The sequence below is a fragment of the Balaenoptera acutorostrata genome, chromosome 3 (assembly GCF_949987535.1).
Source record: "Balaenoptera acutorostrata chromosome 3, mBalAcu1.1, whole genome shotgun sequence".
In the NCBI taxonomy this organism is placed as follows: domain Eukaryota; kingdom Metazoa; phylum Chordata; class Mammalia; order Artiodactyla; family Balaenopteridae; genus Balaenoptera; species Balaenoptera acutorostrata.
In genome coordinates, this window is record NC_080066.1 from 5,528,341 (window position 1) to 5,545,693 (window position 17,353).

At 40.2% G+C, this 17,353-nt stretch overlaps 1 protein-coding gene across 2 annotated transcripts in view; it reads left to right on the forward strand.

Annotated features, from left to right (window-relative positions):
• CUBN (cubilin) overlaps nucleotides 1-17,353 on the forward strand; it is a 290,843-nt gene that overhangs the window by 115,623 nt on the left and 157,867 nt on the right. For both annotated transcript variants that reach the window (XM_007196413.2, XM_057544323.1), the window contains one exon: nucleotides 15,828-16,009. In XM_007196413.2, the coding sequence (XP_007196475.2) occupies nucleotides 15,828-16,009 (182 nt within the window). The remainder of the gene's footprint in view (nucleotides 1-15,827; nucleotides 16,010-17,353) is intronic.

Here is a 17,353-nt window from a genome sequence, read left to right on the forward strand (position 1 = left end):
GGGGCAGGGAGGAGACCTAGGCTGGCCGCAGGGACTTTGAGAGGCCCTCCAGGCCGCTTTGATACTTGAGCCGAGTTTTAAAGAATAAACAAGAATCAGTCAAATATCTGGGAGGGGAAGGCATTTCTAAGCAGAAGCAGGGAGGCTTGGGTTGATTATGGCAAAGGTTTTCAACCAGCAAGTATTTCAGCTAAAGCACATGCTCCCAGCACCCACACCAAGGGGGTGAAAATTGCTTCTTGGGAGGGTGAAAATATTTTATGCTTCATGTATAAAGCACAGATACATAGAGTACATAGCAGATATATATTATATCTGTGATATTAAATTTTTTGAGCAATTGGGAAAAAATATCCAAAAAGCCTCCTTAGAAGGGCAATAATGAACAAACGATTGAGAAATGCTGAGCTAAAAGGAGGATAGAAGGTGAGGCAGGACAAGTTGTCCAAGACCAATTGATGGGAGCCATCGCAAGAACTTGGATTTTATTTCCCGTTGTCTGTCCTGAGTCCTGCTCCTGCACGATGCAAACATTCACAGGAATCTGGAGGTACGATGCTCGCCAGGAAAGTGATTTTTGAATTGTGGTCAGCAGAGATTCTGCGGCAGGCTCATAAGGCCAGGATGTGAATCACGCAGTCTGGTCCTCATCTCGGGCAGAGACCTTTCTCTCTCCTAGTGTCACTTCCTGCTGGGCAGTGATAGAATGTCACAGAGAAAGAAGTGGTAAAACACCTCTCCCTCTCTGCCTCTAAGGTAACTTCAGCTGCGATCAAGAATGTGCCCTTTGTTCAGTAAATCTGTAAGCAAGCTCTTGGTAAAGACAGATGGGGAAAACATAGACTCCTGTGATTGTTTTATTATGTTGTGTGATATGAGATAAAGAAATCTTGTTCAGTTTGGGTCAAAATTTAAGTAAAAGAGAAGCTTTTAAGAAACATTAGTTCTGTTTAATTTAAAAGTTATTTCCCTAACTGCTAACTAGGTTTTCTTTCACATTTATACATGCTCTATCCTGTCCTACTTATTCTGGCCACTTCAGCCTATTTGATATTTTGGACTTTTCATCTTTGTGTTACTCTTAGAAAATGTTTAAGCCTGGAGACTGAAAGCGAGTACAGTCTTAGTGGAGAACCAAAGCACAGATTGCTGTATTATGATACTGTGTCTGATTTTTATTTATGGCAAGTTCTCACTTAACATCTTTTTTGGAAAGAAGTTCTTAATGGATGATGCTAATGGAAAAAAAAATCGGTTAATAAATTTGTAAAAGTGGGATGGTCACTTACTAAGAAAATCCTGCAGTTCTTTTTGTCTTGGTTTCACAATTTTTCCAGCAAGGTCCTAGTAACCAGAGGCAGCATTAAACCTATGCAGACATTTCACTATGAGCGGAAAAGCTAAATCCTGACATTATTTGCCTCCTTGACAACAAAGGAAAATACAAACACACAGAGTTGACCTTCATGTAATGTTGGCTCTGAGTCTCGTATCCAGTGGCAACCTTTTAGGAGTCTGGCATCCCAATTCCCACGTCACTACTGTTTGCAGAGGTTGAGCTCTATTTCCATTGCTACTCTTTCAAACAGTTATAAAAAGAAAAAAGTAACCCTCAAACAACCATGACCTTCCCAAATCATACATTGCACAATTTGTAATAGTCCTTGAGATTTGGGCCAAAAAGACGGGCTTTCTTGAATCTTCTGTTTGTGTTCTGGTTCCTTAGCAGCAACACCCCTGATAGATACTGCACATACTTTCCAGGGGATTCCACACTTTTCTGTACAACGTGAAAAAAGAAACCATGCATTTTTTTTCGCAGTTTCAAATTTAGCCCCAAATGACTAAACCAACACAGAATAAACACGATGTTCAGTGTAGGACATCATTTTTGTCCCCAGAGATTTCTCTTTTTGAGCCTTTACTTAAATAATGCTGTACTTGTCTCTGACATTATGTATCCAAGGACCTGTTTTTTTGTATATGCCGCTGGATATTCAGAGAAACTAAAGCCAGCCTTCCGTGGCCTTGACTCACAAAACCAAGAATGAATCTCTGGTGTAAGATAGTAATTACATTCTAGAAGATTTAATCTAATTCTGTATTCTCTGTATAAGTAATGACATTGATATACCTTATCCCTGATTTTTTTTCCTTCTAGTTATTCTTTCAGACTACTCACAGGCTAAATAATACAGACTTATCAATACTACCTAAATGTAATTTTAAATTTATTTTAAGACATTAATGGTGATAAAAATAAAACCACGTTACCATGTTAAGAGCGAACGAAAATATGATTTAAATGCTTGGTGCACTGACTTAATTGACACCTCATTTATTATTACTGGACCAAGTAATTATTTAAAATGTTGATATTATAATTTTTGAAAAGTTGGTGTTATCTTTCTACCATGTGCTGGGCCTTTTGGCTAGCATTTTAAAAATACGATCTCTTGTCTTCTCCTAATAATCCTCTGAAATCAGCATCATCACCCGCATATTATGGATAAGAAAACTGAGGGAGGAGTCTTAGAGAAGTCAAGTAACTTCCCCAAACTCAAAGAGGGAACGAGGACACACAACCAAGTGTGTGGTGTCGCACTCCCAAGTGTTTACACAGCTGCACTCTGCCTACAAGCAAATGATTTTTCCCCACAATTTTTCATTGCAGAAAAGATGAGATGATATTGCAACGCAGAGACGGTCAGAGCTTATAGCAGGTAATTTTGCAGCTAAATTCCCACTGAGGATAATGGCTGTCTTTGAAAGAACGTGTGCTGTCTTTCCCAAGTAAATAATGTTCCCGTTCCAAGGTCTCCCCACTGAATTGCCCAGCTCCTTCTTCCATAGCAATGATGGGGGTGAAGCGCAGTACTTAGCCAACAACTCGTTCAAAATAGCTGAGTTTGCTTGTCTGTCCTTCAACACAGTATCTGCTTTATTCCTCATTCGTAAAGTGTTCTTTCTCTGGAGCGGCTACATGTGGTTGCTGTAATCATACACTTTGAGCTGGGATAGACCACAGAGATCATCTGATCTGTTACCATGGCTTAGTTATGCAAAAGAGCTTACAAGAGAAGTGCTATTAAAGCGAAGGATAGCTACCCCGTAATAGATTGGTTGGACGAGGGTGGAGCGCTTGAGGGTTTGGTTAATTCAGGACCCCAGTCAGAGGGCACGTGGGCTGACTGGACGCCCGAGGCATGTGTCCTGTGAGGGACCAGCACCCTTCCTGTTGTCATCACAGAACATCATCTCATGGCTCAGGCCTGGACAGAGCTTGGAGGGTCAGAGGACACCACGACCGTTGGCATGGCGCTGCCCTCACTTGTCCATTGGTCCATCAGGGGCAATCTTGCTGTGGAAGAAAGGCTGGGGGTTGGGGGAGGTGAGAGAAGGAATGGGGGTGGGCGAGGGCGAGTGACGCAGAGCCCTGTGGGGAGGCGGTGAGCTTCTCTCCCTGCAAACACACTGTGTACCAAAATAATTAAATGGAAAGAGGGACTTCCCTGGCAGTCCAGTGGTTAGAACTCGGCCCTTTTATTGCCAAGGACCCGGGTTCGATCCCTGGTCGGGGAACTAAGATCCCGCAAGCTGTGCAGTGTGACCAAAAAAATAAATAAAATAAATAGAAACAAAGCCGGATTTGAATGAATACTTAGTACGAGTGTTGAACCTTGGAAATCACATAAAGAGTACATGTTTCCTCTGTCTTTGCCTGTTTGGGGGATTTCATGAAGTAGCTCTTGGTAGTCTTACGCATGACTACTTATTTTAGGGGAAATTAGTCCAGCTGCCTTGGTCTCATTTCATTTCCTTGGAAGATGTTTTTATATATTTTGTTCAGAAATCTTCAACAATTACAAAAATGTATAAGAGAGAGAGAATGATTGATTGATTTCTCCTGAATTGTAAGCAAAGAATTTCTACTGGGAAACTATTTTTCAACTTGGTTGGAATGAGTAGATTAGATGAAAAAGGATATAGTTAATCAAAATGAAAAGATGACAAGATCAACTATACTTGTTTGGGTCAAAAGGAGAGATTTTTAAACTTTCATATAAAGGAAATTAAAATTTATATTATGTGAAGAGTCCTAAAATATGGGTACATTGGGTTCATGTCTTTTTAATGGTATACGAAGGTGAAACACTTCAATATTCAGACTCAGAACATCTCAGAGAGTCTGATGGCTATGAAAATATTAATTTTGAATATTAATGTGACATCTTACATGGTAATTTAAAAGTCATTTTATAACTATGGACGGCATTGAATTTTGAGCTCCTTGTATCCTTATATCTATTTTCCAAGTCATTAACTGCATGTTATGACCTTATTCTTTCACTCTTTTTTTTTTTTTTGTCCCTACCATTGAAAGTAGATAACTCTACTCCATATCCATTGCTGTATGGAATACATTTAGACAAAATGATTATCACAAAGTCTGGGTCTGGGATGAAATCCTTATGGAAGATGAAACTTTCTGAACCCTCACCCTAAACTCTTGAGTTGGCTTCTCCTAATGTGATACCGAGCTTAAGTTTGTCTCTAGTTTTCTCAACAATAGACTTTGTGCTGAGTCTGAACGTTTATGTCCCCTCAAAATTCATGTGTTGAAACCTAACCCCTAAAGTGATAGTATTAGGAATGGGGCATTTGGGAGGTGATTAGGTCATGAGTGTAAAGCCCTCATGGTTGGGATTAGTGCCCTTATAAAGGAAGCCCCAGAGGGACCCCTCACCCCTTCTGCCATGTGAGGTCTATAACCCAGGAGAGGACCCTCAGCCTCACTTCCTAGGGCTACTGTAACAAAATACCACAACTGGGTAGCTTAAAACAACAGAGATTTATTTTTTCACATTTCTGGAGTCTCAAAGTCGAAAATCAAGGTATCAGCAGGGCCATCCCTTCGAAGGCTCTAGAGAAGAATCCTTCCTTACCACTTCTAGCTTCCGCTGGTTGCTGGCCATCCTTGGCTTTCCTTGGTTTGTCCGTGTGTAACTTCAGTCTCTGTCTCAGTCTTCATATGGCCCTCTTCCTTTTGTGTGTCTATGCCCAAATCTCTCACTTCTTAGAAGGGCATCAATTATATTGAATTTCACCCCCTCTCTAATCCAGTATGACCTCATCTTAACTTCATAACATCTGCAAAGACCCTATTTCCAAATAAGGTCACGTTCACAGGTTCCAGGTGGACATGTTTTCTGGGGGACACTATTCAACCCAATACAGGAGGTTCTGCAGCTTTGACAACTTTCCCCTCTCCTGGAGTCACCTGCTTTGTCTTCTTTCTTCTTTCTTTTTCCTCTGGAGAATTTCCCATTCCTTGGCCTTTACGTTACCTGGTTTTCTTCTCTGATTTCATCTCGTGATTGCTCCAGCTGGTGCCCTCTCTGTCCTCACAGAATCAGTCTAACCCACAAAATCCCCCAGAAAATTAGTCTGCAAATTCTTAAGATCAGGTGAATTTGGGGGCCCCACTCATGCCTTTGTCTTCAGAGAGGAGTGTTGACCTGATTTTAGTCTTCTCTCTTAGGATGGATACCTATCACTTGCCTTTCTCCTATACCTTGGGACTGCGCCATGCACTTGTAGACTGTTGGGGGGTTAACTGGTAAAACCAAACCAGGAATTGCTGACTTTTTGTGGTTCTTATATGTGCCATGGTCACCATTAGACAACTTTGTCCTTTTTAAGGAGCTCGTATCTGTCTCCACCTCCATTCCAACCTAACCTGAAAGTTTCTGTTCAAAATTGCTTTAATTACATTATTTGAATGTCTCATAGATAAATCAGGCAACCCCAACTTCTGGGCATATATTCAGAGAAAACCATTATTTGAAAAAATACACGCACCCCTATGTTCATAGCAACACTATTTACAATAGCCAAGACATGGAAGCAAGCTAAATGTCCACCAACAGATGAACGGATAAAGAAGATGTGGTACATATATGCAATGGAATACTACTCAGCCATAAAAAAGAATGAAATCATGCCATTTTCAGCAACATGGATGGACCTAGAGATTATCATACTAAGTGAAGTAAGCCAGACAAAGACAAATATCATATGATATTGCTTATATGTGGAATCTGAAAAAAAATGATACAAATGAACTTATATACAAAACAGAAATAGACCCACAGACATAGAAAACAAACTTACGGTTACCAAAGGGGAAAGGGGGGTGGGGAGGGATAAATGAGGAGTTGGGGATTAACATATACACACCACTATATACAAAATAGATAACCAACAAGGACCTACTATATAGCACAGGGAACTCTACTTGATACTTAGTAATGACCTATAAGGGAAAAGAATCTGAAAAAAAAATGTATATATAACTAAATCACTTTGCTGCACACCTGAAACTAACACAACATGGTAAATCAACTGTATTCCATTAAAAAAAAAAAGGGGGGCTTCCCTGGTGGCGCAGTGGTTGAGAATCTGCCTGCCGATGCAGGGGACACGGGTTTGAGCCCTGGTCTGGGAGGATCCCACATGCCACGGAGCAACTGGGCCCGTGAGCCACAATTACTGAGCCTGTGCGTCTGGAGCCTGTGCTCCGCAACAAGAGAGGCCGTGATGGTGAGAGGCCCGCGCACTGCGATGAAGAGTGGTCCCCACTTGCCGCAACTAGAGAAAGCCCTCGCACAGAAACGAAGACTCAACACAGTCATAAATTAAAAAAAAAAAAAAAAAAAAAGAACGTGAATTTCTTTAAAAAAAAAAAAAAAAAGTAGTGAGGCCTGTGTACTGCAGGAAATAGTTGAACCTTGTTTTGGGTTGGACTTCCCCAAATTCTGAGCTCCTAGTTACCGTTTCTCATTATAGCCACCGCATGCCTGACTCTTATGAAAAGAGTCCTTACTGGTAACTCCTCCTTGGGACCCTGCCCCCTTCGCCTGCTGCCCTTTTGCATGTCAGAGGGGAATTGGACAGACCAGTGAGTCTCCTCTCAAGGTCTTGCAGAAGAGAAGGTTTTTATTTTTACATTATAGAAAAACTATTAAAATATAAATCATTCATTTTGATGAAGCATGTGAGCATAATCATTTATTATTTAAAATTTATTCTTTTACTCTACTTTGGTTTTTCAGCTTCTTTTTAACATTTACCCTGATTTCTCAGACATTTCCCTGTGAAATTAGAGGATAAGGATGTGAGGGTGTCCTGTTTGGGTCCGTTCTCTGCTCCTTTTCCTCCAGCCTCAGGGGGCTTTGGCCCAGTCACTTCCAAGCGGGCAGGCCCTCCCAGTGCTATTGGTTTATGGAACATAGTTTCAGGAAAATGCCAAGTGTAAAGAGGTTTGAGCAATTGTAATTGCAGGAAACACAGAATGTGCTTTTAAAACTTTGGGCCTCTAATTCCATCTAGCCGATTCATTGCTAATTTGCTTTTATTAAAAACAAAAAACAAAACAAAAAATCAGCAGCCACCCCAAACCTTGAGGATAGAACATACATAGACGATGCTTTTTGTTGTTGTTGTTCTGGAATTTTTATAACTCGTTGCTTGTTTTAGATCAAACAAAAAACCCCCCCAAAAAACAGTGTTAGCAAAGTTCTTTTTTTAATTTAATTTAATTTTATTTATTGCTTTTTTGAATTTTTGAATTTTATTTATTTGCTTATATATGGAAAAGATTTAAGTTATCTTCACAAGTAAGCAGGTTTAGCAACAACTTTTAACTCTTTCTTGTTATGAGTTCCGTAGATCAATGTGCTTCCTGCTGATAACGTAAGCGCTTCCTTTCAGTTGATGGCTGGGAGTTTGGAGGAAAATAGAATCAAACAGATTATCAGTCACCAGTACTAAAAGTTTTATAAAGATTAACTAATTAAAACTGAAAAACATATGATTCTCTTCAGGACATTATTTTATTCCAGTTCAGCTGATATCTGACGATGTTAGCATATTAGATTTGTCAGATTTGTCTCAAATTAAATGAAAAAGAATTTTGCTTTATTTTCTTCTGGTTGCTATGGTGACTTTTTTCCTCAGTAGATGGACAGAACGGTAATGAGGGCGGTGTTCAACACTGCCGTTCCAGGGCCTTAGGGCTGAAATGCCCAACGAGGCCTAGCGGAGAGAAGGCAGAACTGCAAGTAGGGGCTTGGGGGCAGGAGGGGTTGGCAGGGGGAGGTTGGCCCCAGATCCGCCGTTCACTATGTGAGTTACAAGTCCAGCAGCCTTCTTGAGCCTCACTCTGCCCATCTCTAAAATGGGCCTGATATGATCACTCTTGCCTACCTCGTAGAGTTGTTATGAATTTCAAATAAGATAACGTGCTCATTAGAAGCACATTGAAAAACTGTGCAGTACCATACAGATATGAACTATCTTTATTGTACCTTCATGAACAATTGATTTCTTATGTCTTATCGGGTATTCATGATGGCTCTTTAGCTGGTGTGGTAATTCCTCTTCCAGCTCCAGGTCTTTCTCTCATCCCAGATCTGGATAAACTCCTGTTTAGTTGTAATACACAGTATATATGGAGTGATTGTCATATGCAAGACACTTAGCTAAAAACCTTACTTCGGACTTTTCATTTAATCTGTATCACAACCCTATGAGGTTAAGTACTAACACTGTTACAGATGAAGACATTGAGGATTAGAAAGGTTAAATCAGTTATCCAAAGAGTAGCATAGCCAGGGCTGGAATGTTTTGTCTTATGCCATGGCCTATGCTTTACTTGGTATGTTATTATATTTCCAGAAGTTTTGCAACTCTGAAATCTTGTCTCCTCCATGAAAATCTTGTCTTACCAGTTGGTGCAAAGAGCCCCTATCTCTCTTTATTTCTTCTGAATATGTATCCCTCAGAGCTCTTTATTCATCACTCCATTCTACTCCTTGGTTAGTATTTTCATCATTTAATTATTTTCTCCATGTAGACCTCTGAAATGCTTTCCCAAATCATTGTCCTCTGTTTTAGATGACTGAAGCCCAGTTATAGAAAACTTCTCTATTTTCCTACATTTGATTATTCATTCAACCAGACAGGTAACGTGATGATGAGGAAGATCTTGGGAGTCTACCCATCACCTCCTATGTCATTTCCCGTTGGCTATTGGTCGATACAACTTCTTTCATCTCCAGCCTTGTCTGTCCTCCCTTTTCTACCCTTCCTGTGACCCCCTGGTCACTCATTCAAGGTCACAGACATGACTGACAATGACATGATTTTTTTTTAAATTAATTAATTAATTTGTTTATTTATGGCTCTGTTGGGTCTTCGTTGCAGTCTGTGGGCTTCTCATTGCGGTGGCTTCTCTTCTTGCGGAGCACGGGCTCTAGGTGCATGGGCTTCAGTAGTTGTGATGCGTGGGCTCAGTAGTTATGGCTCGCGGGCTCTAGAGCGCAGGCTCAGTAGTGGTGGCGCACGGAGCTTAGTTGCTCTGCAGCATGTGGGATCTTCCCGGACCAGGGCTCGAACCCGTGTCCGCTGCATTGGCAGGCGGATTCTTAACCACTGCGCCACCAGGGAAACCCCTGACATGATTTTTTAAACTTATTGCACAGCCTGCTAAACTGTGTTTTCTCCACAGTTTCATTTGTTTTAATATTTGCAGGTGTGTCTATACCATTATTTCTACTCTAAATAAAATGTAGGCACCTGAGATTTTCTGGAAGCCTTGTTGTTTCCATCTCCAAAGTAGCTGGTTGGATTTCGAAAGAGATTTTCTTCTGTGACTAACCCAGGAGAAAGTGTATTTTAACAAGAGACCATCAAGTCCTGAATCTCACACCAAGGGAGACAGTGCAGCAAACAGTTTTTCTCTTTCCTGGCCCCAAGTAACCTTAAATTTAATAGGAAAGTAAAATTAGGATGTTTGTTTATGTGGAAAGGCTTTTAGTATTAGACATCAGCAGCACTGGGGACAGCTCCATAGGTAAAGAAGCTTTTACCAAATAAGTAGATTTTTGAATGCCACAAAATAAATTTACTTATTATAAATTTATAATAAATTTATTTATAAATTTATAATAAATTTATTTATAAATTTATTTATTTATTTATTTTTGGCTGCACTGGGTCTTCGTTGCTGCATGTGGGCTTTCTCTAGTTGCAGCGAGCGGGGGCTACTCTTCGTTGTGGTGCGTGGGCTTCTCATTGCGGTGGCTTCTCTTTGATGAGGAGCACGGGTTTCAGTAGTTGTGGCACACGAGCTTCAGTAGTTGTGGCGTGCGGGCTTCAGCAGTTGTGGCACACGAGCTTCAGTAGTTGTGGCACGCGGGCTTTAGTAGTTGTGGCTCGCGGGCTCTAGAGCGCAGGCTCAATAACTGTGGCACATGGGCTTAGTTGCTCCGTGGCATGTGGGATCTTCCCGGACCAGGGCTCAAACCCGTGTCCCCTGCATTGGCACGTGGATTCTTAACCACTGCGCCACCAGGGAAGTCCCTGAATTCCACACTCTTTATTAAAAATAAAACAAAACCAAAACTTGTCTCTACCACACAAGGTGCAGAAGTAGTAAATCAAAGAAAATGAACAGCTTTGCTATTCAATATAAACAAGATATTGTTATGAGGCAGAATTAAATTATTTTGCTGTTGATTCATTTCAGCGTTTGGAACATGTTTTCTCTCCTTTAGAATTAAACACAATAGGAGTTTTTGGACTGTCTTGCTATTTCCTTTAACTGGCAGTGGGTCAGTATGTGTTGATGTAGGTTCCAAATCACATTTCCTGTATTGTAACCAGTTTCTTTTTCACAGCTAATTAAGTGGAAAACGATGTATAAATACAATTCAAAAGATTCACATTGTATACTCTTTAAAAAACTCTACTATTTACTGTGAATTATAGTTTGTGTTTTTCATTTATAATTTGAAAAACTCAACTGTTGGTGTGAATTTATTATTTTTCATTTTTATTTATAATTATCCAATTCCAAATTCATATTCTAATGTTTGTTAACCTAAAGATAGCTTGAATTTATGAAACAAATTATCAAATAAATCATTACATATTTGATTTTTTTTGGTTAATAGAAATGTTCTCAGTTTTGTTATGAATATGTTTTCCCTTGTCCCTTAAGGAGAGCATAGAAAAAATAGACATCATTCATTTTTTCATTTTTTGGGTTTTTTTTAACATCTTTATTGGAGTATAATTGCTTTACAATGGTGTGTTAGTTTCTGCTTTATAACAAAGTGAATCAGCTATACGTATACATATATCCCCATATCTCCTCCCTCTTGCCTCTCCCTCCCACCCTCCCTATCCCACCCCTCTAGGTGGTCACAAAGCACCGAGCTGATCTCCTGGTGCTATGCAGCTGCTTCCCACTATCTATCTATTTTACATTTGGTAGTGTATATATGTCCACGCCACTCTCTCACTTCGTCCCAGCTTACACTTCCCCCCATTTTTTCAGTTTTTTAAAGATATATTTTGACATAATTTTTTTTTGTTTGATACCAAGTACACATTTATTAAAGAATTTCCAAATCTAGGAAAAAGAAATGATACCCAAGAGAGTGAAGCATAACTGGCTAAATGCTGATAAAAGTCTCTCATCTGTGGAATGAAATTAGTATCAAAAGAGAATTATGCCAACACTGTACTATTGAAACTAGCAAATTCTAAAATATATTTTGGCAACTCAACATGATGATTTATTTATTTTTATTTATAACTTACCGTCACTTAGCACGTGAAAGATAAAATAGAATTCACTATTTTTTTTCAAATCAAAACTTATTGAAATTACTCTTTGCAAACTGAAGGAAAAGCAAAAAGAATTTAATGATTTGCAGGAGGGCATGTGGTAATAGCACTTTTTTTATGTCTACAGATGGATTTTTTTTTCCCCAAGGGGCATTTTTTTCCAAGGGGCTTTTTTAGCACTGCTTGTACTGTGGCATATGCTCAATAAGTATTGATTGAATGGATGGATGGATGGATGGGAATTGGAAAGTTATTTTATGTCTTTCAAAATTTAGAAATACAAAGAGGGAGTTAAATTTCTACCATAATTATCAGAATTAACTTTATATTTCAGTACTTTATAGTTTTTACCATAAAATACCACTGAATTAATTTGTTCTATTTTGCATTTGATGTGAACTGTTAAATCAAAGTTGTTACCTTTCGGTAAATTGAACTTCAGAGGTAGTAAGATTATGAAGGAGAAAAAGAAAGCTGCAAAGAGTCTTCAAGCTCCAACAGTTTCTTTGTCTCCTCCTCACAAACACACAGTATTTTTCCCCAGTATGGTATCACTTTTAATAATATTGGAATTTCTCTTTAGGAGACACACACATAAGTGCTATTCATGAGAAAAGAGCATGGCATACCTAAAAATAAAATTGTGCTTTGTTTTTTTATAAACCTTGTTTATGTTTATTTTAAACCTTAGGGAAAAGTATACTGTGGGTCTCCAGAGCTGTAAGTGGGTAAATAAAAAAGTACTGTAATTTTTCAAAGCATCGTTGACTGCCAAGAATCTGATATTATCATTCCAGCTTACAGCAACTCAGTTAAGGGTATTAGTATCCTGCTATTTGCAAAGGAATTTGCAAGGAAACCTAAAACAATTGGAAAAGACAATGGAAAAATATGATACAGACTTTTAGATGAATCGACTATGATTTAAAAAAAAGAATTAGATTATCTGATGAGCTGAATCTAAATAAAAAGGCAGGTGAGGTATCCAAGCTTCCATTTCCTTGTTCTCTTTTATATTATGTGACCACAAAGTTATTTTCTGCCAAAGGTTTTTTTTTTCATTGGCTTGCTTATTTGATACAACTGATACCAAGAACCATAGGAGCTGAAAATGTAGGTTGAAAAAAATGGGGGTAACAGACTGGCTTTGCTTACCTATAATGTATTTTAGTAAGAGATGATTTCCATGGGCCACTGTGTTGCACAACTCCAGGGAACATCGTTTGCTGGAATACACTGTGACTGGCGCCCCCTGGGGTTGTGCAGTGGTGCTGAGCACATATACAATCTGTGCTGATTTTGGCTTCAGGAATATTTTCCATGGATGGCTGTAGTCGGAAAAATATTTTTGAATCTTCACGCACTTATGTTTTTTTAACATTCACCACAGGCTACAAACAATGTCAACACGTCTAATTTTAAATAGCTTTTTCGCAGGACTTTAACCAGAAATAAAAGCAGAAACTTGATAGGAAAGATACTGTCCTGTACAACAAATTTAAAGTCTGAAAACACAGAGGTTTTTCAAATGGAAGCAGGAAACTGGCCATTCAAGAAGATGGTAGCGTGTTGAGCTGGAATCCGATTTCTTTACACAATCAGGATCCTTCTTGGAATTCTCAGCTCTTTTCAGTTAAGTGGAGATTCTGTATGAAGACTCTTTCTTTTGAACTTTTATAACACTTTTTTATAACTCCCTGTACAGACAAATAAATTTGCAAAGGTGGATAGTAGACATGACCTCAGCTTTAGTGTCTTAATGTGAAAATGCACAGACATTCACAATGGAGTGAGGAGGCATTGTCATTTTTAAACATGAAAAGCCTTGACGCTCAGTAAGGGAAGGTGCTTGGAAGAATTTACCAACTGATTAAGAATATTCTGGAAAATAGAAAAGAGATATATGTTAACAGAGCAAACAATTTTTTTTAATCACCAAAAATTGCTTTTGGAAAACAAAAGAAAAATATTTAGAATTTTTAGAAAAAAGTTTATCTTTTTTTCTAATTTTATCTTTATTTTTTTCTAATTTTGTCTTTAAAATTTGAACCTTCCTCAAGTTTTACTTCTCCCATAAATTTTTCTCTCCCTTTCCATTCTGCAGTCTCTGAATCCTTACCACCTATGTGAGTCTGTGGAGTGTAGTAATTAAGAACCCCGCGTTGCCGGACTGCACGGACTGGTTGATAGTGGGAGATTCTGCGCGCGGGTGACTCCACCACTCACGACTTAGGTGCCGTGCACAAACCACTTGACCTATGTTTGCACTGATTTGCTCCTTCGAGAAATGCAGATAATAACGATATTTGCTCCGTGTGGTTCTTATGAGCGTTAAAATAGGAACTATCTGTAAAGTGCATCTGTGCGCTCAGTAAGCAGTGGCAGTGTTTTACTGTGTACCATGTGTTGTAGCATTTGATTATTTGTTATAACGATTTGCCTTAATTACTTTCTAAGGCATGATGTATACATTCATAAAACATATGCTAGACTCTTTTTTCCATGCTTGGGTTTAATACGTCAGTTTTTTGTTTGGTTGGTTGGTTTTTAGATATACGTTTCCCAGGGCCAGGACCTGTATCATTTTTGTTGCTGTTTTTATATATCATTCACTTTATTTTTTAGAAGAGTTTTAGGTTCACAGCAAAACTGAGTGGGAAGTGGAGCTCCCATGTAGCCCGGTCCCCACCCATGCACAGAGTCCACCATTATCAGCCTCCTCCACCAGAATGGGGCATTTGTTACAACTGATGACTCTGTGTTGACAAAGTCCACAGCTTATATTAGGGTTCACTCCTGATGTTGTACATTCTGTGGGTTTCGACAAATTTTTGACATGTGTCCACCCTAACGGTATCATACAGAGTAGTTTTACCACCCTAAAAATCTTCAAAAAAAGCACTCTACCCATTCATCTCTGCTTCCCCTCCAGCCCCCGGCAACCACTGGTCGTTTTACTGTCTCCATAGTTTTGCCTTTTCCAGAATGTCATACAGTCAGAATGATACAGTATGTAGCTTTTCCAGACTGGTTTCTTTCACTTTTTTTTTTTTCTTTTTACATTTAATTTTATTTATTTTTGGCTGCACTGGGTCTTCGTTGCTGCACGCGGGCTTTCTCTAGTTGCGGTGAGCGGGGGCTACTCTTTGTTGCGGTGCACGGGCTTCTCATTGAGGTGGCTTCTCTTGTTGCGGAGCACGGGCTCTAGGCACATGGGCTTCAGTAGTTGTGGCTCGCGGGCTCAGTAGTTGTGGCTCGCAGGCTAGAGCGCAGGCTCAGTAGTTGTGGCTCATGGGCTTAGTTGCTCCGCACCATGTGGGATCTTCCTGGACCAGGGATGGAACCTGCGTCCCCTGCATTGGCAGGCAGATTCTTATCCACTGCGCCACCAGGGAAGTCCCTCTTTAACGTCTTAATATGCATATATATTTCCTCCGTGTCTTTTTGTGGCTTGATAGTCCATTTGTTGTTAGTGTTGAATAATATCCCATGTCTGGATGGACCACAGTTTACTTATCTAATTCAGCTACTGAAGGACATCTTCGTTGCTTTCAAGTTCTAGCAATTAAGAATAAGGCTGCTATAAACATCTCTGTGAAGGCTTTTTGTAGACATATCATATATATATATTTTTAAATTTCCTACAGTCTCTCATACAAAGGTAAGGATTTTTAGCACTTAGAATTCCACATCTTAGGTCTGAAAGGACTTAGAAATAATGCATTAGGTACAAGGAAACTGAAGACCAAGCAACCTGGCGTTGACTGCTCATACAGTCTATTGTACCTCCTACCAGGAAATTCTTACCTATATATAATGAAGAAGATCTAAAAATTAGGTTGACGTTTTGAAAATATTACCAAAGGTTTGATGTGGTGAGAATAAGAGCTGCGAATTATCGTAACAAATGATATAATCAATTTTTTTAAAAGAGTGAATTTAATAAGCTGTAGCCATGGTTTTTTCTCATTGTTTTATAACTGCTCATTATAACTTTATTATGACTTTATAACTTCTCTCCTAAACTAGGCATCGTGCATTTTGAGTTATATTTTGCGTAGCTGGATTTTTGGCTTTTTCCCAGTGGCCGATGCCCTCTTTGAACTGACTGAGCCTTGCTCTTTTCACAGGTTGTGGTGGGGAGTTGTCTGGGGACACAGGCACCTTCAGTAGCCCCGGCTACCCTAACAGGTACCCCGCCAACAAGGAGTGTATCTGGTACATCCGCACAGCCCCTGGGAGCTGTGTTCAGCTCACCATCCATGACTTTGATGTGGAGTATCACGCCAGCTGCAACTTCGATGTCCTGGAGGTAGGAATTTAGATAGTTTTCCGCACGTCATAGGATTTGGGGTGGAGCTGGAAATCACTCTGCAGAAAACCCTAAATTCTTTCCAGGGGCCAGCAGTGTTCTATTCTTAGACATTTCGATGAGTATCAGCCCTTGGTGAATGATGCTTGCAGACAAATGGGGTTCATATCTCAGTTTGGGTTTCCCTAAAAGCAGTGCCCGAATGGCTGGGTGGCAGGTCGTGTAATTAGGAGGTGATACCAGGCGGCAGAAGGGAGGCAACCATGGGGGGAGGCTGAGGAGAGAGAGCCAAGGAAGGGAGCCCCTGTGGGCGACGTGGGCTTAATCCTGCTGCGATCCCCGAGGTCCTAGGAGGTCTGCTCCTCGGAATCTTCCCTCTGAGGACACAAGGCATTGGTCGCCCAGCTCCCGTCCCCACTGATGGAACCTGGGATCGTCAGTGCCCCACACTTGCAGCCTGAGAAAGCTCCCTTGGGAAAGGCAGTGGGCGGCAGAGTGTAAAGCAGACGTGGGTGCTCGGGGTGGGACAGGGCAGGGAGCTGAGGAAGTGCCCGCAGCTTTTCCAGCACTGCTGCAGTGGCTTTATCTCGGGTAATTAAGATGGCCCTTGAGAATCGGTTATAATCAGCTGTTTGTTGCAGGAATCTAGTCATTAGATGATTTCCAAGTACACATGAAACTCCTATCGCCTCAGCAGTAGGGACTGCCTCATGACAAGGTTCTGTATCTAGTAGAACTTAAGCTCCACGAAGGCTGGGTATTTGTCTGTTTTTGTTCTGTTTTGTTTTGTTTCACTGCTATACCCCCAGAGCCGTAGAGCACTTGGCAAATAGTAAACACTTGATATACATTTGTGGGATAAATGAAAGCGTCACATCTCCAATTGTTGTGCAGTGATAATGTACACTTAAGGTGATTTGCAAAGGGATTTCAACATCCATTTTCCCATTTGAATGTTAACTAATCCTGTGAGGTAAGAGGGGGATTTTACTGCTCCCCATTTCACTGTTGTCAAAACGGAGGCTCAGAAAGATTGCTGGGTTTTTCCACAACCATAAGGATAGTGAGTGGAAGAGCTGAGAACTGAATCCGTCCCCGCTGCACACGCCATGTCAGCCAGTGTAGAAGGACAGATGTGGGCAGTGTGCAAGGTACTGAAAGGAGGGGCTTGTTGGCAGGACTGTATAGGAAACTTCAAAACTTAAAAACCTTATTTAATTACAAACCAAGTTGTCTCCTTGAAAAGAAGTGGGGTTCTCAAATCACGTCCTCACTGAGTAGACGCGGTGTCACTGGAGTCACATTTAGCGGCTCGAGTCTCTGCAAAGGAGGACGATGCTGCAG